Source organism: Odocoileus virginianus, chromosome 3 (assembly GCF_023699985.2).
Source record: "Odocoileus virginianus isolate 20LAN1187 ecotype Illinois chromosome 3, Ovbor_1.2, whole genome shotgun sequence".
Lineage (NCBI taxonomy): Eukaryota > Metazoa > Chordata > Mammalia > Artiodactyla > Cervidae > Odocoileus > Odocoileus virginianus.
The window spans coordinates 87,573,234-87,596,455 of NC_069676.1; the positions used below are offsets into that span (position 1 = coordinate 87,573,234).

Sequence of the window (23,222 nt, forward strand, 5' to 3'; positions counted from 1 at the left end):
GACCATGGGTTTCTCCTAGCTCAAGGGTCTGCAAAGCACTATTTCAGCTTTTTACTTCTTCTCCCCCTACTGGCAGCAGTGAGCCATCCATTTAAGAGAGGCATACACTGACCACTTCTTTCTTATAATTAAAACAGCATTAATGATAAATAGCTGGTGGGAAAAATAAATATTGGGGAATAATAACCTAACAGATCATGACCATATTCAGCCAAAGTTCCTACTATCTGTTATATGCATACATATAGTCCACAGAAAGCCAAAAAAAAAAAAAAACGGGGGGGGGGAGGGCTCCCAAAAAAGCAATCATTTTTCCGAAGGGTTTTCTATTATTATTTCAACCATGTCTGGTTTTCTCTATTCCCTCTAAATGTTCTGCCTCCAGAAAGGGAGCTTGCGGGTGGGAGGTGATATAAGTTGGTGGGGGCTCCAGATATAAAAGGCTCACACTCATTCATCTCAGCACTGAAAAAAACAAAAAAAATCATCTCACCTCTCTCATCCATTCTCGAACAGTTTTGCCAGCTTCTTGATGCCACACATTGTGAACAGAGTCTGTCAACGCCACAGCAGTCACCTTACTTTTCACATCTGCTTCTCGTTGAATCATCTGTTTTTAAAAAGGAAAATAAAATATTGGCCATAATTGTTTTTCCTACTGGGTGCAAACTTAGTCATAGGTAATAATAATATTAAAAATGAAAAAGCAATATGCATTTCTTGCTCAAAGCTACACTTTTCTACGCTGAACACATGCCCTATTCTTGTTCAGAGATGTGAAAAGATGTAATATATTTTTTTAAAGATAATACCACTTAAGACTTAGAACTACGCAGCTCTATTATTTTCCATGTGGTTTGACAATTCAAGGATTAAAGGGATCACAGGGGAAACAAGGAGGAATCCCTGAGGGCTTCTATTACAAGTTTCTTCCACCACTTCCTATTTCTGTGCTTCAGGGAAGGCAGTACCAGGGGTTCATTCTTAGCAACTCAGGACTAACTTCTGCTAATTTTCAGGAGATGGTACATTAGTAAAGAAAGATATCTTGCTTTGATTTCTCCATTTTAACTAGCCTGCTCTTCACCATGGCCTCAAAATTCCTTGGTGTTTTGAATGCCCACAAAGATCTTTCTCTTCATATTATCAATGTCATTTTGTTTTCTAATGTGTTTCTTTCTGCAGAAAAATGGTTATATTTTAACTTCTTTTTATAGAATGTTGTTTCTATAAAATTAAATGGTTCTAAAGCTTTAAAAAGAGCCACTTGGTTTGAAGGAATGGAATAATTCATCAGAGGTCTGCAAGATAAAAAAACCTGAGAAATATTTAATAATAGTTCTAGATTAAAAGAATCAAAAACATTCTAACTCAGCTAACATTAGTAAGTCTAATTTGATACAACAAACATAAGAAAGCTTAATAAAAAATTAGTTACAATACAGTATCTAATAGCCTCAAATTTCATAGCATGCTCTCAGTCTTCCTTTGCATCAAATGTCTTTTCTCCCTCTAAAAAAGAGCAATTTCTCTATCATGTGCTATTAATTTATTGTCTATCAAAAATAAATTACTGCATTAAAAAAGGAAGAATTCTGAACGGTGATGAAAGCTCACACAGAAAACAGTGCAAGCCATGCTTCTAATACCAAATGATGCCTGTTGGCATTTTGAATTAAAAATTTCTCTCTCTCTCTCTCTTAAATTTCTTTAAACTCTACATATGCAGATCCCCTTTCACTGAACAGGACCTAATGGGAAACTAATTCACTGTTAATGCTGCCTCAGCAGCATTTTTGAACCTTAAATCTTTGTGTCTTGTGGTTTCTGCTTATGTAATGTGCAAATCTTAAAATCAATGCTGGTTATCAACATGATAATATTACTGCAACATTCACCTGGCAATACCGATAATATTTTAAAAAGCATAAAATAATACTCCAATTCAGCACTTCATATTCATTGTTAAATAGTATGCTACCTGCTTCTAGATTTTATTTCAAAAATAAGATTCTCACAGTGGCACTAAAATACAGAAATTTAAACCGATATCAGATAATAAAAACCCCAGTTCCACAACAGTGAATCTCCCTGGCTCATGAAGAACTTATATGTGCTTATTCTCATTTTCTAACCAGGAACATTTTTGGACATGGAGGATGATTGTTGCTGAAGCTACAAAATAAGAACACTGCGGTCTCCTGGTATTCTAAGAATATGTCTGCATTCAAAAATATTTGCGCTCAATTTTCTTTCGGTTGTTGTTAACACATGCTGATTTAAATTAAAGGTGGTAGTGTCTAAAGACACTAGATACTGAGGGCCATTTGTGAAATGATATACAGTTAAAAGAGTTGAAAAGGCTGAGGATTCAGTGCAAAAGTAGAAGATCTGGGGATTAAAATTTTACAAACCTGGAAAAATATACAGTTGATAGATTAACTACCGGGGAGGGAGGGGGGGCCCACTCTGGTCTGTTTGTTCATCTGGCTGACATTTCACACAAAGGGAGGTGATGATGTATAACTTTTCTTCACATCTCATCAAATCACATTATAATCCAGTGTGATCCTCCCTTATGCTGTTTCAGTTCTTTACAGTTTAAAAAGCACTTTCATATTGTATTACTAGAGGAGGGGAATGGTCAGATTCCAGAGGCTCTGAATCAAGAGCTGTTTACAAATGAACTCAGTCACAAAAATTAAATATTTGACTGCAAAGGATTAGATTCGTAAATTGGTGAAAATCTTAACAGTTTAGTTTTTCTGATGATTCTCCTCTGTGCTGGCCTTGCTGCAATGGGCAGTGCTGACCTACTTGCAGCTGCCATTTCTGTGCAAAGTCTCTGCGTCTTGCATTTGTTGGGGAGGTTTCTAGCCCCCATTCGCTCCCTCACTGGGAATGAGCACTGATGGAACATGCCAGAGAATGGCAGTGCTGGCTGGGGGGAGACTGAACACAGGAACCAAGACTGTGTAAGAGACAGACCTTAGAAGCTACATAGCTAAAGCAAGGAATGGGTGGAGGCATAGACAGGTAGGAAGACAACTTCATTAACAGTCCATAGTAGAAGACTGTGATGGTGTGGAAAACCCAGAAATCTGAAAGGAAAGAAGCCAAGTGACCAAAGTCCTACTATATGTCAATCTGAGGTAGAGATGTGCTTTTTATTAGGATCCAAGGATAAGGACATGTTTGAAATTCTCTGCAAAATTCTATCTGTACGTGACATGAATATTTTTCTGGGAGAGGATGCTCAGCTTTCGTTAGATGCTTAAAGGGATCTTAATCACTAAAAATGGTAAGAGCTCAAAATCCCAATACCAATATTTCAAAAAAACATTCACTATTTTTTTTTTGTTGTTATAATGTCTTAAGTATGGCAGTATAGTTCAACAGTACATGAACTGTGAACTTCCAGATGTTCAAGTTGGATTTAGAAAAGGTAGAGGAATCAGAGATCAAATTGCCAACATCCGCTGGATCATCAAAAAAGTGAGAGAGTTCCAGAAAAACATCTACTTCTGCTTTACTGACTACGCCAAAGCCTTTGACTGTGTGGATCACAACAAACTGGAAAATTCTTAAAAAGATGGGAATACCAGACCACCTGCCCTGCTTCTTGAGAAACCTGTACGCAGGTCAGGAAGTAAAAGTTAGAATTGGACATGGAACAACAGACTGGTTCCAAATAGGGAAACGAATATGTCAAGGTTGTATATTCTCACCCTGCTTATTTAACTCGTATGTAGAGTACATAATAAGAACGCTGGGCTGGATGAAGTACAAGCTGGAATCAAGATTGCCAGGAGAAATATCAATAACCTAAGGTATGCAGATGACCACTCTTATGGCAGAAAGTGAAGAAGAACTAAAGAGTCTCTTGATGAAAGTGGAAGAGGAGAGTAAAAAAGTTGGCTTAAAACTCAACATTCAGAAAATGAAGATCATGGCATCTGGTCCCATCACTTCATGGCAAACAGTTGGAGAAAAAATGGAAACAGTGAAAGACTTTATTTTTTTTGGCTCCCAAATCACTGTAGATGGTGACTGCAGCCATGAAATTAAGAGATGCTTACTCCTTGGAAGAAAAGTTATGACCAACCTAGACAGCATATTAAAAAGCAGAGACATTACTTTGCCAACAAAAGTCAAAGCTATAGTTTTTCCAATAGTCATGTATGGATGTGAGAGTTGGACTATAAAGAAAGTTGAGAGCCAAAGAATTGATGCTTTTGAACTGTGGTGTTGGAGAAGACTCCTGAGAGTCCCTTGGACTGCAAGGAGATCCAACCAGTCAATTCTAAAGGAAATCAATCCTGAATATTCATTGGAAGGACTGATGCTGAAGCTGAAACTCCAATTCTTTGGCCATGTGATGTGAAGAACTGACTCATCTGAAAAGACCCTGATTGAAGGTGGGAGGAGAAGGGGATGACAGAGGATGAGATGGTTGGATGGCATCACCGACTCAATGGACATGGGTTTGACTAAACTCAGGGAGCTGGTGATGGACAGGGAGGCCTGGCGTGCTGCGGTTCATGGGGTCAAAAAGAGTAGGACACAACTGAGTGATTGAACTGACTGATGGCAGTATAGTATCAAAAAACTGATAACCCAGACATATTATCCTAAAGTTCATGGTGTATTAGGTTATGTGTGGCAAAGTTACAATTAAAATATTGCTTGCTTTTATCTGTGTGTATAACATTTCTAAGTAGCACTTCATAAATTTCAAAATGAATACTCCCACTTCATTCTGAAATAGTACTGAAATAAATGTATGACTTGTGTCATTTCCCCCATTGTGGAGAAGGAAACTGAAGCTGAGAAATGGGTTAATGGCCACACAGACATGACCCTGTCTGGGATCATGTAAAACAACACAACTCTCATGTGACCACGACTTTATGTCTTCTGTTCTTTCATTTGTATCACATGGGGTCTATTTCTCAGTAATATATTATTATAGTCTCGCATAAATAAACTCATTTGATTAATTCCTTTTTCATTGACTTGTACATTTAAAAGAATGGTTAAAAAAATTCAAATCCAAATCAGTAAATAAAATTTAAATTCTGAAAATGATGCTAAGATAGAAATTAGCCACAAGCAAAATCAGACTATCAATACCATTAAGAATTACTACTATGGTTCTACAATAAATGATGTCTAGGGTAACAGGGAAACTAAATATTTCTATAAATCATATTGATGATTTGAGAATTAATACAAAATATTTGATGCTGTCACCTGATATTTTTGCTTCCCCTTAATTCTATTTATTCCATTTATTCTATTTTTTTGTTATAATGTCCTTTCACCTTGGCTTATACACAATTAATCTGTACTTTCCTTCATTGGACTGCATGTTACCAGTCTGACAAGATTAGCCCAGTAAATACCAAGTACTTTGAACAGTAAAAACATATACCATTTGTATGCAGGCTTACCTTATTATTGAAATTTTTGATGTGTTTGAAATTCAGAGCAAAAAATACCGCTTTTTTTTTTCTTCCAGAGTTAAGAGTAAGATTTTAAACATTAAGTAAGTGTAACAAAATAAGAGAGCTTATTGAGTGCAGGAGTATTTGGTTAGATGGAGGCCAGAGCACCAGAAAGTGGCACGGGAGGGCCAGGGTTAGCAGCAGCAACTTTGCCCCCCCATGTGCACAGGGTCCTTTCACAGGGCTGCTACCAGCTCTCCCCAGGGATCAGGCAGGCCTTTTCTGTCCCCCTAACTTCCCCCACTAGGCTTTCTCCAAGGCCCTCAAGTGAGGTACCAGCTTACTACCTCCACAAGTACCTGGCCCAATCCAAATACTTCATGTCACCCTGAAAGTTCCTTAATTCCCTTTTTGTACCTACAAACTGTTCACTTTTCCGCAGGTTTCATTTCTTCCAGAACTCCATCGTGGACTACTTTTAGCAAAGGAAAACTTAAAGAGTCTTTTATTTCCCCTAAATTAAATGAAAAAGTTGCTCTCTTTGTCTTCGCTGAGAAGAACTTTTTGAAGGTAGGGAAATGTTGACGTTAGGGATGCTCTGCCATGAAATCCGTGGGAGCAGTTTCATGTCTCTCCTCCAGGGTCTTGGATTTTGGAAGTTATAAATCCAAGTCAGTACTAGATTCAATACTCCTCACCTGAAGAAGACATGAACTCTGAATTGGGTTGTCTCCACCCGATCTATTTCTGAAGGAGAAATGGATAATTTTATTCTCCCATACGTGTGACCCAGCAGCCACGGCACTCAGAATAAATATGTCTGTATTTTAAAGTCCAAGGGGACCTTCTGAAAAAGTCAGTGTGGCGTAGGGGGAGGGAAGAATATATGCGCATTCAGGCCCATATTTATATTTGCATGCTTAATATATTTTAGACATGTTTCTGAGGGAAATATTTTAAAGCCTTTCATCAGCAAAAGCCATTGCTTTCTTTTTAAATTCTGACATGTGTTACACACATGTTCTATGAGAGTTACAGCATGTGAATCACTTGTACAGGAAAGAACGTTCTCAAAGAAAATCAAGTAACGCGTGTTTCCTTCAGATTAAGATCTGACACTACTGTACGTTTATAAATCTGAGGATCATTACTACTGTATGAACATGAATGAATCATCACTCTGGTTAATAGCACAGTTGAAGTTTGAGACGTCTTTAAAAAATGATATATATATATATATGTACATAAATAGATCAGCTCCTTCTAGGGCTCCTCAAGTCAAGCTGTTGGAAAGGACCCGTTCACATTTTCAGTGCAGACGGTAATCACACTCAGTGCTTCTACTCATGTGACGTCTTCACGAGCGCCTCCCATCACTGTTTCGCCCTGTCCGTCCCCTTGTGTGCTCACGACCTTTTGTGCAATCGGGCCTACTCAGTTAAAAAGGTGCCCAGGGCCAAGACGACTAATCAGCCGACACTGGGTTTGGCAGTCTTTTCTGTTAGCGTCTTCCTGAAGAGTCTATTGTACAGGTTGATCTCAGTAACATGCTACCCACAAATACCTATGCTGCAACATAAAAACCTTGGTTCTGTCACCCAAGGCTTTTGAAGTACCTTTACTCATCATAATGAAATATACACACACTTTGGTAGATGAAATAAGAAGACTAAATTGCCCAGCAGGAAATTCAGACAAGCATGACACTCAGCTCTCACTGTTTTTGCTCTTCCTTTGAAAGTAGACACTTTCAAGTAAGCAGTCTTCATGAGGTGTGGTGGTTAGGTTCAAGGACGATGGAGTCAGATTCTCTGGGTTCAAATCCCTACTCTGCCACTTCTGGTAGTAACACCTTGAGTGAATCATTTCAACTTTCTCCATGTCTCTCTTTTATCCCACGTAAAAGGGAGATAATAAATAAGCTAAGTCACAGAATTATGGTGAAATGCTATCAATTAAATATAAAGCAACTAGCAGAGGACCTGGCACATAGAACACAATTATAATACATGATCCCACAAAAACACACAATGCAAACTACACCATATGTGTAAACTAGCACATTCTCTTTTCTCAATGTAGAAGGTAACAGAAGTTTAACTTAGAATGCATTTAATGACAGCATTATTTCTTAAAGAGCCATAGAATCCATAAAGGAAAAAATTATGAAGGGCTGCATTTTCCTTAGTGTTTCTGGTTCAATAATTCTAAAACCACCTGGCTGAGTAGAGGAGCTGATTATTGTGTCTGTTTAAAATCCTGTAATCAGAATACTAGATCAGTAATAGCACCAGGCACTTGAAAATTAAAACAGAATTGTAGCAGTCATACTGTGGCAATGTCACTTTCTGGGAACCAGTGAACCCTTTCAGAATTACTGGACTGGCAACAAAGCATGGAGCCATGGCTTAGCAGTGCCAAGCTGGCGGAAAGACTCTTTTTACTGCTGTTTTTTACATAGAAGGGAGTGTATCTGACTATGTTTTTAAAAAGATAATCACAGAGATATGAAGTATGTCCAGAGGAAGGCAGTATAGCGTTGTAGTTAGAAGCATGCACAGGCTCTTGAATATGATGTCTTTAAATTTTTAGTCTTGGTTAATTGTTATAAGAATACAAAAATAGGACTAATAAAATTATTATTAATCAAAACTTATCATTATAACAATAACAAAAGTGGTATCACACTTCATAGAGTGGCTGAAGGATAAATGTGATAAAGCAGATACACAATCAATACTGTCAGCTACTATTATTACCTTGCTGTTCATTTTAAATTTCAAAAATGTACCCTTCCTTTTAGATATGGTATCTGTGTACACTTCAGGGACATCAACATTTGCGCAAGGGGGTAGTTAAGAAGTGTCATAGAATGACTACATCCACCTGCATAAAGTGGGTGTAGTCTAGTTTCACCTCCATTACATAAAGTGATGTGGACTTGCTTAAAAGCTTTTAAAGGAAATAACCAGGTATAAATGGGATAACCATACATTTCAGATGGCCCAGGACAGTCCCGCTTTATGCCTACTGACCTAGTTAATTATTAAAAGTGTCTCCTTTCACTGTTAAAAGTGTTTGGGTTTGGACAGTAAATTATATGGCCATGGTATGTATAATGTTAGTTGCTCAGCCCTGATGTATGTGCATATGTATCACTCTAGCAAATGAGTAAATCTTTGTGCTCAATGCTTAGCCATTTGAGGATGTACCTAAACCTAGAGAGTTATCATGAAACAAACAAACAAGCAAAAAACCAACCATGCAGCTAAACACAGAAGAAATACTTCCCAGAGTTCTTCAATTCAAAACTCTGGGGCAAGCCTGAGTGCAGAGACCCCTCGCAGACGGACATGTCGCCGTACACCCTGGGTAGGTAAACGGGGCCAGCTGGAGCTCCACGGCAGCCGCAGGATAAGACAACATTCCCTCTTCCTGTGCTCTGAAGCCCTCGCTTCAATTCTTACAAGCTTTGTCTAGTTTCAGGAAGGAAAAAGGCCCTCCGCAGGCAAGAACCCCGAGGGACAGGGTGTGTAAACTGAAACTTCTTGGGTCACGTGCATTTATGAAGATAAGTCTCTAGCCACCAGTTAGGGAATGGCAAGTTATGATTTATTATTGCAGGCGGCCAGAGGAGAGCAGCGATCACTTCCTCTTCCTTTCCTGCCCAGACCGGGCCGCCACGCGCAGACCCCTTCAACAGCAAAAAGGCATGTGGGAGGCAGGTTGAGAAGGGGAAAACAAAACAAAACACATACTAAGTGACTGACAATCTGCGAGGAGGCAAAGAGGACCAGTGCCTTACAAAAACACACGACGTGAGGGGGGAGAAAAGCAATAGTATGAGAAACTTACTTTACCAATCAAGAAAACAGCAAGCTAGTTGTAAGAAAAAAAAATAAAAGAGGTCACAGATTAAAAAAACGGTCTAAGGGTTCATCAAGATGACTTATGTAATTAAATGTTTTATTATGCAATCTTAGGAGACTGCCCACAAGTCAGCAAGATATAATAAGACACAGATTTGAAAACTGTGAAGAATATATAGAAAGTGGATATATTATAAACATATAAGTGAGGAGTAAAAACACTGTCAGTCCAAAAAATTAAGGGGGGCTTAGCAAAGGAGATGTTTAAATGGTGACAGTACATGGTCTTAAATGCAAAAACGAGAAAACTTTTTAAAATGCTGTAAATGTACTACATGCCAAGGAATGTTTCTGATGCAACTAAGTAGCAGGTTCACAATATTCAGTTTAAAAACCACTTAGAGCCTTTGGTAACTGGCATACACTAGAAATACTTTGCTGTATATACATGTGTGTATATATATGGATTTGGCAGGGGCAGGCATATATTCTCATATATATGGGAATATATATGACCCATATATTCAGCTGGGAGAATGGTAATATACTGAAGTTTTTAAAGAAAAGCATTTTCTTCAAGTCTTGGAAAAAGAAACACAAAGAGATATGGTTTCTTGCCACGAAGATATATAGCAGATAACCAGAGTGCAGAAGATCATGTTATTTTACAAATTTCTCTTAAAAAGCCTTTACGTTAGGGGTGAGGTGACAGATTTGTTGACTGGCTCGGTTGTGGTTGAATATTTCACAACATATACAGATACTGGAGTCATTAGGTTGTACACCTTAAAAATACACAAAATTTGTCAATTATACTTCACTACCTTTGGAGGAAAAAAACTTATTGAATTTGCGCATAGAAATTTGGTGTATTTGAAATTTCATTAAAGTTTTCAAAGTTATTCTATAAATTTAACAATATTTTTTATAAAAAGTTCAGTTTCCAATAACCTGCGCTATTTTCAATGTATTTTAAAGACTGTATACTCTGCCACCTACCGTAAATAGGGGGAGTGATATTCTAATTTATCAACCTTTCTAGATAATACATTATTACCATTAGATTGATTTTTGACCTTTAGGAAGAACTCACAATTTAGGAAGGAAGTCAGATTCTGATAAATTCTGTAGAGACTCAATATTCTGAGTATAGTATATAGATAGTATATAGTATATAGATTATCTTATTAGACAGAACAATTTCTTTTTAAGCAGATTGGTAGTTGATTATGAACCTGTTTTATAGATGAGGAAATTGATGCTTTTAGAGAAAGTGACTTGCCCATATTCACACAGTTAGTATGTGGCTCACCTAGACCTATTAACTCCAAATCCTGTGTATTTATACCATGACTATCTGTACATAATACCCTACATTTCTCCATTTTAAACACTTACACTGGTAAAGACTCATTCACTATCTTTCTTTCCTGCTGAAATATAGGCTCCAAGGGGGAAGGATAATATTTTCCAGGCCAACACCACATTTCTTTCTCTACACAGTGATTGGCACATAGTATTTGCTCAAAAATGAGACCCGAGTTCAATCCCTGCATTGGGAAGACCCCCTGGAGAAGGAAATGACAACCCACTCCAGTATTCTTGCCTGGAGAGTTCCATGGACAGAGGAGCCTGGCGGGCTACCATTCATGGCGTTGCAAATAGTCAGACATGACTGAGCGACTAACACAGATTAACACAGATGGGTTCCCCAGGGACAGACTCTGAGACTGAATTTCGCATGCAGGGTATTACAAAGGAGCGCCCTGGGGATCAGCCTCTGGGGAAGGGGTCGGGGGGAACAGAGCAAGAATGGCAGAGAGAAGTTAAGGTAAGGTGCAGGTCCGAGACAACTTTGCACAACCCCCGGGGGAGCTCTGGACCTAGAATGACTCTTTAGAGTCACCCCAAGTTGGGGATCAGACAGCTGGGCCCTTAATCTCCCACACCGTTCTCTCTTTGAATATACATCCCACAGCAGCCAGGAGAATGCCTGATGAACCTGACCGCTGAAGCCTGTCTCAGCTGAAGCTGAGCGCACTCCCAGGACGTGGGGCAACGAGTTCTTTATTGAAGGAGCTGCTGGGCAGTATGTCACAACGTCCATCTCAGGCCAGAACTGAAATTAAGCACTAGCTTTGTCCATTCAAATCTAAATCACTTCTTCCAAAATGCCGAGCACTCTATTGTTGTATCTGTGTACTCAAGCTTACATTATGATTGAACTGATATCTATGAGATCAAGTAAATTTACCTTAGATTTTCGGTCTCACAATCTAACGTTGTACTAGCTAGCCCATCAAATTTTGCATTATTCCTAAACTATAGATTAAAAAGGGAAAAACACAAAATTAAAAGAAAAGCTGATTACTGAAAACCATAAAGAAGCTAAAAGCACACATTTTTAAAAGTATCCTATAAATCTACTGGGGAATGATTTGATTTTCTGAATTTCAAATGAAATTTACATGTCGGATAAAGCAAGGTACATTTGTGATTTCAAGTCTGAGTGGAGTTACAAAACAATTCCAAACTTCAAATAAAGTATGCATCATCACTTATTAATGTCTGCCATGATAAACTCACACCTGGGAGTGTTGGAAGGGAAAGGCAAAGTGACCGTGGACCGAAAGATTTCACTGTAAAAGTAGCAAGGTTAGCTCTTTAGACCTCAGCCTTTATTTTCTATGATAAAAGGAAAATGAACACTGAGTTATATAAATTTTGGGACTAAAGACATTTGTGATTTTGATTTTCTTCCAGATATTACTTACTGTATGCCTTCAGACATTTTTGAGTTTTGGCCTCTAGAAAATCAGGATAATCTTCATTTGACCATATTTCTTCAACTGTAGGCACAGGTTTACATAGAAATGGTGTGGTCTAATTTGCACATATTGGGGAAGTTTTACTTTTAGATTCTAGTAAAGGCATTGACCCTGTGATATATTAATATTATACTAAAGTAAGACCACCAAAACATGTGTTAACCAATTCTGGGTTATAAGAGCTTGCCAAACATTGGGGAAGAAGTGATGTCCATTTTTAAAAGGGAAAGTGACATCACTGTAATAAATCTAAGTCACAGGCTTCCTACATTGTTTCAAAACATTTGAATAAGGAGCTCCAGGTCCTTGGACCTGGAAACTTAGACCTCGAACCTTCTACCTAGAAACTTATGCTAAATACCTGGAGCCTTTGTGCTTGGTTAAACAACTGAACACTGCTACTGGACGAAATTTCTATTCAATTAATTACTTATAAAGGCTGTTTCAATGTTCATTGTACTGATCAAAAAATGTAGGACAATCCTTTAAGTTAGTATTTTAAAATATGATTCTGATGATATGTTTGAGTCGTTTTTCTGATGAACGTACATCTCACATTTCTGAAAAGATAAGAGTCTGTGGATGTAAAAGGTTCGAAATATGTTCAGTTGAGATACGACTTTTAAAGATCATCTTTACTGCACAAAACCATATACACACTGGGTGGAAGAAAGTACGGGGTTTGAATGAAAGTAGCTATTTACGTCTATGTCTGTGGCTGTACCTTAATTTCACAGATAGAAAACACGTACATATACCACATGTGGTAAAAGAGCACTTGTGAGTTCATGTACCAGGGAACTTAAACAACAGTCACTATGCTCCAAGTGTCCTCTGTCAATATCCACTGTAGAAAACGCTAGAGTGGCACTTCAGATCACTAACAGGAAGAGGAGAACCCTGAAACCTATCATTTAGACATCTGATGACAGCTCGGAGGCAAGATGGCACTGAAAAATTTACACTGGGGAAGGGTTTATGTGTGAACGAAGGAGAATTAGTCTCTGGGCTATTTTTTTTTTTTTTCCCAGATTCCATTTTCCTTCATGTGTCTGTTCATTAGCATTTCTTTCAAGGCTATTCCACCAGTTGAGTCAATGATTCAGGGTTTATATTTGACTAACATTAAATATTGCCTTAGCTTCATGACTATGAAATAATTTCAACAGAAAGAATCTAAAATAAATATACTTAGGCAGCACGGTATTGGATGTTTAATAAGCATCGGTATTTACTATGGTAGGAAGCAGAATTTTTGTTACATCACACCTTTTGTTAAGTAGCCAATTTACCCCATGTGAAATCCCATAAAATGGTGAAGATATAAAAAAGAGTCAGTAGTTCACTAATTTAGAAAGTCAATTATATGTCACTGTTTCATATCGGGTTAATTACTTCATTTACATTTTTGGAATTTTAAAGCAGTGCCTGAGAGGTGACAGATTGACAGCACTGCAGAGCGGAGTCCTTACACTATTTTCCTGAGTGTTAATAACATAAAAGGCAATATATGACACAGAGCTACACGTAGGTTTTATCTAGTGTGATCACAAATGAAACAGACATGGTAAGGAGATAGGAGAGCAACAGAGATGCTTTCAGAGAAACAACTGAAGAAGAGGGTGAAAGGGAAATGGTAAAGTGGTAGATACTTAGACCGTTGTTCTTCTAAGGCGTATGTGCATAAAAGAACAGAGGTCAAATATCTACAAAATATCAATACGTCTGAAGGGAGGAGAGTCAGTGCCATTCAAAGTAAGTTATAAGCAGAAACCCTGAGTGAAGAAGACATGAAGGTTATCATGATCAAACGTATAATAAGAGAGGTGGGGGGAAGGAGAGACTATCACAGAGTGAAAAAAAAAAAAGACAATGAACAGGAGTGAGGAACAGGTGTTGCCTTTCCAAGTTCTGATCCTAACCCACTTTCACAGGAACCCAACCTGCCACTCCTTACTGTGGGTGTCATGATGAAATCTACCATACTACTTTCTGTCACTAAGTTGTCACAAGAAAGCAAAGCTTCCCTAAGTCTGTCTCTTCCCACACAACCACCAGCATAAACTACGATCTATTAGTCCTTTTCCTCCTCAGACAGACAGGACGAGAAACTTACTGCTGAAATTTCCTAGTCCTTGAATAAAATATACCTAGGAGTTAATTTGGCATTGTGCATGCCTTGAATAAAATATACCTAGGAGTTAATTTGGCATTGTGCATGCCTTGAGTAAAATATACCTAGGAGTTAATTTGGCATTGTGCATGCTCGGTTGCCAAGTTGTGCCCGACTCTTTGTGACCCCACGGACTGCAGCCCGCCAAGCTCCACTGTCCACAGAATTTTCCAGGCAAGAATACTGCGGTGGGTTGCCATTTCCTCTTCCAGGGGATCTTTCCTGACCCTGGGATCAAACCTGTGTCTCCTGCATCTTCGGCACTGGCAGACCGGTTCTCTACCACTGAGTCACCTAGAGGGACGCGATTTGACATTGATGCCACTTTTTAATGTCTGTGGGAGTGGATGAGTTAGGCCCTAATGCCTTTAGACTTACATTTGGACAGTAATGAACACAATGCATTCTATCTCTTGTGGCCTTTTACATAAAAGGATGAATGCACACTTAGCATCACGTTTACTGAAACCCACTGATACAGTAACTACTGCTGGTATCACTCTACCTGTAACACAGAAGAAAAGAATGCAAAGTTGTCAGGAACATTAGAAACTATCTAGTCCAGTTCTTTTTCATACAGATGAAAAAAAAAAGGCAGAATGACTTAGGTGGCACCCCCAGCTTCAACGGGCACGGGCCAACCCCCGCCGTTAAGTCCCAAGTCCCACCGCTGATGACAGACAGTCCTTCTCCACCCTCCACCACTGCCGACATAAAAGCGCATGCGCTGTTAGCTCCTGATGGTGAGTCCCAGCGCTGTGCTTCCGTGCAACACCACGGGCTCCAAAAGGACACGCTGTCCACGCGGGTTTTGGGGCTGACAGGCCACCAAGGAGATTTGTACACATAAACTGCTCTAATTCTGTGGACTAAACGGCAGTTGTTTGTTCTTTTTCTGATCAATTTGGCAGGTAAAGTCAGTCAAACTTGTTTCTCCATGTAGACACTGCCTTACTATGGAAATGAATGTGGAAACATTCATCTTTGTCAGAAATTATGTCAAATTATTCAAATTTATTGGTGAATTACAGCAAACATCCCAGCTGATGAACATCTCAGTCATATGTTTTTTTTAGAGAACACTTATGGTTCTAAAAAGATAACATTACAATGAGCCTTCCCATTCTGAAGCAAAGATGCTTGGAGGAGAGATGGGGTCTATTATTAAAGATAGTAGTTCTGTGAAATCATAAAATATTCCAAAGATGTCCAGCACTGTAAGCAGGAAAACGGATTCCTTTAGATGGTGTTGCTGTTGTTTTTGCCTCTCCGTGTTATGGTCAAGACCCTTAGGAAGCTGTCTCTAAGACTCCTTCTGTCAGCTTCCATCTTCCCCACAGACGCACAGAGGCCTTCACATCAGCATTGCTTCTCTGGCTTGAGGTAATAAACGATTAGCCACAGCGCGGTGGTGTGATGTTCATGTACTACACCCGGCCAATGTCTCAAAAATTAATGCACGTATATCAGGATCTGAAATTAACTTTTTATAGCCAAAAGCAACGTCCTGCTAGGAGGAGAAAAACCTATTATAAATGGGCTGGCCTCTGATTGCTTGTAGATGGTGAGTACCAGGAAAATAACATTTCAAATTATACAATGTTGAATATAAAAAAGCTGCCCCATATTGATTAATCAGTGTTTTGTTTACGAACTGATAAGGTCTAACTAGGTAGTACTTATTCTTTGTAAGTGACAGATCTATTACTAAAGATCAGACATGAACCTAAATTAGCTAATGCGCTTATGATGCTATATAGAAATAATTATAAAAAGAAAAATACTTGAATGAAAGATAAAGCCAATACTTCTTTCTGAACCATGTATTAACTTTGAAAGTTTTTTTCCTAAAAAATTACATAAAACTAGTCACATTTAATTTATTTAAGTGTATACATTATTTAATAAACACTATCAAAAAATTAGTTCGGAAAGAAGAAAAAAAATCAGCCTAGGTAAAGCAAGTATCCATTTCTCTTTATAACATTTTAAATAATTTCTCTTTAAAATGTTCATTTAGTATAAGCCAATTTGGGGTGCTATAATGCAAAGGTATTTTACAAATTTTATTAAAAACTGCCGAAGTGTTTATGTTCAGCTGTTTACCAGTGACCAAGTTTCACTATGCTAGAAATATTTTTTGTTCCTTTTTGGTTAAGATGCAAAACATATGCCATGAAAACACTAAAATATGTAAAAATACTTTATTCTAAATACTCATGTTAAAGATCAGTATCTTTAGCTAATAAAAACAAAGCATGATTTAACTGCATATTTTCATATATATAACATCTGGTTACAACTCTACAGTAGGAGATGAATAAGAAATTTCACCAGCTCTCTTACAGATCTGATTAATTAGGAGAACAGGCAAAAACATTTTTCTATATTCTATAGGCTACTGATTGCTTTCCAGTTTTGCAGCAGATGTAAGGAAGAGAGAGAAAAGAGAGTTTTACTTTAAAAAATAACATAAATTCACCAATATTCTTAGAGATTCCAGGTAGTTCTGTAGTTTGAAACATGAGTATTTAAGTCTAGAGTGGATGTTAAGATTCTAAACTATGAATAGAATATTTATATTTTTAAGTAGACCAAAATACATTGCCAACTGAAAAAGTTCAGTTAATTATGTTATCACTTGATTATCAGCTAGTGACCACAGCTCTAATCCATAAATATATTTATGAATGGTAGCATATCCAGTTTTCCTCTACTCATTTGTAAGTGCTGAAACAGAAGATTAAATACACTCTTTAAAATAGTTTGGAAGAACTGCAGACTACTTTTGAATTAAGAACATGCCTGAAAATCACAAATAGGATCACTGGGATTTATATAAGCAAAAAGGTACAAATTACTGACTATCTGTGGTCTTTATTCCTATGCTTTGCTTATCTTTCTCTTGACCTTTATCCAAATGAATCACACTAACTCTCGAATGCTTTCTCTCACTTGATTTCTAAAGCTGTTCATCACACTTGCTGGCTAGAAGCACAGCTGGCAAGGGATCTAAACCTCATCACTGGGCAAACTTGCCCTTCTGGTTTTGCCAAGAATGACATTTCCAATGGAAAGAAAAAAAAAAGTTACTGTATGGGATACTGGATACTGTATTTGTTTGTGAGAACCAATAGCTCCACCCTCTTTGTCAGCACTACATATAGGCATTAGAAATAAAACCAAAATAACAAAGAATTAAAGAGCCTAGAGTTCTCTAAATTCAATTGTTAATTAAAGTAGGAGCCCAGAAATCAGCTGAGTATTTTTACTCATTTCCTGAAGAAAGAGGCAACGGAGGATAAGCAGTGCCCCCTAGTGTCAATAACCACAGACAATAAAAGCTAAAAGAAAAGTTGCTAATGTTAACTGAACTAAAATTATTAAAAATATATGCATGTAATAAATTATAAATCCATCGTTATTCAAATTTTAAAATTTACATGTATATAAAGTCATACCATATAATCATTTATTTAATACTGATTTGCTGAGGAATGCGTGCTCCGAGTGTGCGTGCACACACACACACACACACACACACGCACGCACACACTGTACGCAGACTGACATGGCCAAGATGTCTTTAATGTTCCAGGCAGCTCAGAAAAAATATTCCACCCAGCACAGCAGGCCATGCATGAAGCGGGTGTCAGCAAGCCCAGCAGAATCACTCACTGTGAAGACGTCTAATAGGAACTGCTGAATACACAATACAGGCAGCATGGCCTGAATGGCTAGAATGGAGTGGCCAGGACAGAGTCCGAAGGTTTCAAATCCATCCGAAATTATAATTAAACCTGTAATGGGTATTCAGACATTCCTCTCTCTTTTTTTTTTTTTTGGTAATAAGAGGCTAGCATAACTAGCCTATACGAGAGAGAGAGAGAGATTTTGAAAACACTGCAACTTTTACTGTGCAATCTCTGAATATTGGATCCTAAGTTTTAAATGCAAATAAATAAAATACCATCTTTAGAAGAAAATGCAACATGTGAAATTCAAATATTAAAAAAATATTACATAGATTTTATGTCATTTCAATTTTTGGAAATTTTTCTGATATAATCTATAAGAAAACTTAAAAGTTGTATTAATAAGACCAATGAGTTATCTATACAGTGACATTTGTGAAAAAAAGGTAAAGTAAGCTTCTTATTTTATTAAATACTATCTAGGTCACTAATTTACTAACAGCAATTTTTGTCATAGAACTCATAAATGGAGACCAAAAAAAGGAAAAAGAAAGCACTAATATAAATAAAAATGATAAACAAGAAAGAATAAAAACCTAAGAAGACTAGGTTATATGTATCAAATAAACTAATAGGAAACAAATTAATAGAAAATCTATTGCATAATTTCATTTGAATAAAAGCACAAGGCAAAAGATAAGTTCCAAGCTGTTTAAAAAATGCATTTATATAGAAAACTGTTAGCTACTTTCCACATAAACCAGTAATGCATATACTACTAGGTTTGCATTTTAAAAAGCAAGGAACATAATTAGGCTTTTATGAAAAGATTCCAATGTGCATTTAAATTGTTCGATGTTTAAAATGAGGAAGGTGTAAACGCAGTTGTTTATTAGGCATAAACTCAATGTCCAAATGATAAGTGTAGATAGGTATTTAGGACTTTAACAAAAACTTCTGGTTAAAACAGAAGCTGACACTTCAACTGTTTAATTTGGTTAAAAATTAGTTCTAAAATGTCCACTACTAAGTTTTTCTAAAAGTTTAACTTTGGCAGGACTGTTAAAATTTTAAATGATTAAATAGCAACAATAAACTTCTTGGGTAACATTAACAAGTATATAAATGCAGATGGACATATTTATGTCCATGTTAATTGTATTAATATCTATCTTGTTACATCAAAAAGTATGAGCTACTTCTCGGAAAAATGTCCACAAGAAATGAAATTTTATCCTTTATCAGTAAAAATAGGTACCTGCTTAGATAGGTGATAGTGAAAAACCAAAGTTGCATGTCTAATTTTGAGGGGGAGAGGCCTGATTTTTAATTTGGCAGAACACTTGCAGAATACGCTACTGCAATTGACACTAAACACCAAGTAATTTCCTTCAACAGGTAAAAACATTATTTTAGGAAGCTGTGTTCTTTTGCCTCTTTTACAAGTTTTTATTTTCAGGGATACTTACAGTTTTATCTTTAATTCAACTCTAGAAAATCTGGTGGTTGTTACTGATGTAGATATAAAGTGATATGAGATTTTCAACCCCATTCTAGAGCTTACCTATATTACTTGCCAAAAGACCCAAGAAAAAGAGACAGAGATAAGTTCTAAAGATTAAGAAATAACAGAACACTGTTAAGAAAAGCTTTCATTTGGGGAGATAAAAATTAAGAATTTTTAGACTTAAGCCAGCACATTTCTATATGTGTTGATTTTGGGGATATCTGAATAAATGCCCAGGGCCAAATATTTCTTGTTACAGAAAAAGGAAAAGGTAAGTAGGTCTACGCCTGTTGCATGAAAAAGATGCTGGATTAGAAGCAGAAAGACAGTAAAGCTAGATTTATACAAAGACCGATAGAAATAGTGATTAGGAGCTATTATTATTCCCACGAGTTTAAAAAAATGAAAAAGGTCTGCAATTCATATACTCTATTATCAGCATTAACATGCCCACTGATTGCATTTGATTCCTTTATAGAATATCTCAGATAAGAGTTTAGAAATACATGTACACAGACACCAACACAAAGATAAATTTTAAAATATGAGCTTTTAGTTTTAGTTTCTTAAAGCCTACACAAAAATGTTCAAATTCAAATTTTCTTTTGCATCTGAGTTCTAAATAACTACAAACAAGAAGCTTTCTGTAAAGTGTTTAGAGGCAGAAAAGGAGTATAAAAGATCATTTCAAAGGAAGGTATTTTCTTAACATGAATATTTGTTCTGGTATCTAATAAGTATGTACCTCTTCATGGATATGGTATCTGTAAAGATTACTCAATAAGAGTTTCCACATACTTAAACAATCATACACATGTATCAAATAGTCGAGCATAACAAATTTTAAATCAACAACTCAATATAGTCAAAACATTTTTTTCAAGATGATGAAGCAAAACTCTAGTACATTTTCAGGAATGATCAGATATTATTAATAGTTAGAAAAAATAAAAAGGGCAAAACACAAATACTAGTCTTTTGACATAATTTCTTTAGCCACAGGTATTTTAAATCTCATTTAGAGACGCTCATTTTTTGCCAATCGTGGTTAGTACTTGCTTATTAACAATATATATTGTTCATTTATATTATCATGGCCCATGAGTCAGGGAGTGTAAGAGGAAGGTAGTAAATGATTATTTTATTCATAAGTTATATAATCTTTTATTTATGTTTTGTCCTTAGGTCACATTTTTGCCTAAAATCAAATACATTTTATTTTACTTATATTTTACAACTATTTTATTATCTTGAAAAATCTTCAACTTTTATATATATTGAGAATTAAAAATCATAGCTGCAATTAAAACACGTCTAGGGAAGGGAAGTGGGAGGGGGGATCGGGATGGGGAACACATGTAAATCCATGGCTGATTCATGTCAATGTATGGCAAAAACCACTACAATATTGTAAAATAATTAGCCTCCAACTAATAAAAATAAATGAAAAAAATAGATTTCATATATAAGTGAAATCATATATAAGTGAAATCATAGAAAAATAAAAATAAAACTTAAGTCTTAAGCAACAGGAGATAAAATAATATCATAATGAATGACAGGAAATAAGCACATGTTTAATAATGAAATATTGAATTTTGCTTATTAAATGAACAAAAATACATTTTGAGATTTTTATGAAGAAATAATATCTTTAATGTATAATTAATGATTAGTTGTTTTTACTACAAAATTACTGTGGTGTTATCAGAAATTCTTAGATTTACAATATGCTGCACTAAAAACATGGTAACTTCTAGCAATTACCAATAAATATATGAAGCTTTATCAAAGAGAAATAGTTAAGAAGAGTTCTGAAATCATTATATCCTTCCTTCTATGATTAAAAAATTTTTATTTCTGTATTTGAAAACCCATTAGCTTGAAAGCTTTTTGGAAATTCCTTGCTTCTTCCTTACACATGGGAAAAAGTAATGGAATTTACTGGACAACTTTTTACCAGCTATTTCACCATCTTTATGCTTACCAGGACCTTACAGCAAAACCCTGTAGTTTTCCCAGACATCTTTTAGAGTCTGAGCACAGTGAACATACTTTGGATTTAGAACTCCATATCCTCCCATACAAGGAGGAGTCCGGAGAACTTTTCTACTCTTAGATCCTGGATTATTACTTGAAAAGTAATAATAATAATAATAAACAGTAGACATTATACTACATCCTGGTAATTACACCAGAAGTCAGTATCCTTTTTCCCCCTGCTCAAAAGTGAATTATATTTCTTCAGCTGTGTCCACACAAGAAGTGGATTATGTAGTGTAAATTTAGGGGGAAGAAATACCTCAACTGTGACTGAATTGTAGAGCAGAAAGCCTGGCCAGCTCAAGGGTATATTTATACTTATTCGCAGTTGCTCATGCCACTTGCATTCAAGGTTGTCATTCAGTCTATAAGGGGTTTTCAGTGGATCTTCTGTAGCACCATACACTTGTTGGTTGTATGCAGTCAATGGTTCTTCAACATAGCTAAGCAAAAGCACTTTCCAGCATCTGAATTAGCTTGTTTGATCATGAGTTGCTGTGAAATATAGACCCTTCAGACTTCTGAGGTAAAAGAGCTCTCCTCTACTCATGAGATTATTTTACATCTAACAGGAGCTTAAGATATATACTCACTCATTCAGATATGCAAATTCAACCACCAGAGACAAGTAAATTATGCAAGATGATGCACATTTCATTTTAGCTGGAAAAAATGTGCAAACACTATACAATTCCACTTCAGAGAGCTTTACTTGCACCACAGTTGAGATGCACTGAACAAAAGTTGCAATGTAATATCCATGTCTCCCCAGATTGGATTCAGTGTTCAAGAGCTATGTTTAAGTACTTAAAGAGGTTTTTACATTTGAATACTTTTATATGTCTTTTTCATAGGTATTTGCACGAAATTTTCCCAAACTACCAAATTTATAGTCAACCTTCAAAAAATAATTATGTCACTATTTTATGAATGCTTTTTTCAACTTATATAATTCACATGCAAATATGATTAACATTTTAGACCTTTACTAAAGTTCCAATCATCCACAAATCTAATTTTTTCAATATAAGGCCTTATTTTCCAATATATGTTATTTACATCAATAATAATTCTGATTACCAACCCTTCTGCTTGCTGAGTAAATTTCATATAACTCATGTATATCCCTGATTAATGCTATAGCTTTTAGAGAACACCCTTAAGGGAGCAAATGACATCATCTAACAACTTGACGTGCTTATTGCCCTTATATAATAGACATTTAATTCATTCCTGGTTTAATTTTAAAGCATGAATTCTAGCACTTGTGAAGCAAATGAAACATGATTCCTAATACTTTACTATCAAAGTTTATAAAACAGAATTATTAAAAGAAGAAGGTTTCTGTGGCTTGTGATATATACTGAGTGATGCCACAGAAATACAACTGAGTGAAATAACTGATGTGATGTTTTTCTGTTCAATTTAATTTCTATACTTTAACAATTTTCAGAAATAGCGACCTGTTTAATGAAAATTTAAAAAGCATATATGAAAATGTCTTGATTTGCAGTGTGTTACTAAATATGCTTTCGGAAACCATTACGGAATTGTATAGCAGAGTTTAATCACCACCAACACAATAATCAAATTCAGCCATGACACATTTCTAAATCTTTGTCAAAAGTAAGCCTTCTTATAAATTCACATAGAGTTGGAT

The 23,222-nt window shown here is 36.3% G+C and overlaps 1 protein-coding gene across 8 annotated transcripts in view; it reads right to left on the reverse strand.

Moving 5' to 3' along the window:
- ARB2A (ARB2 cotranscriptional regulator A) overlaps window positions 1–23,222 on the reverse strand; it is a 396,180-nt gene that overhangs the window by 138,558 nt on the left and 234,400 nt on the right. For all 8 annotated transcript variants that reach the window (XM_070465818.1, XM_070465820.1, XM_070465815.1 and 5 more), the window contains one exon: window positions 494–610. In XM_070465818.1, the coding sequence (XP_070321919.1) occupies window positions 494–610 (117 nt within the window). The remainder of the gene's footprint in view (window positions 1–493; window positions 611–23,222) is intronic.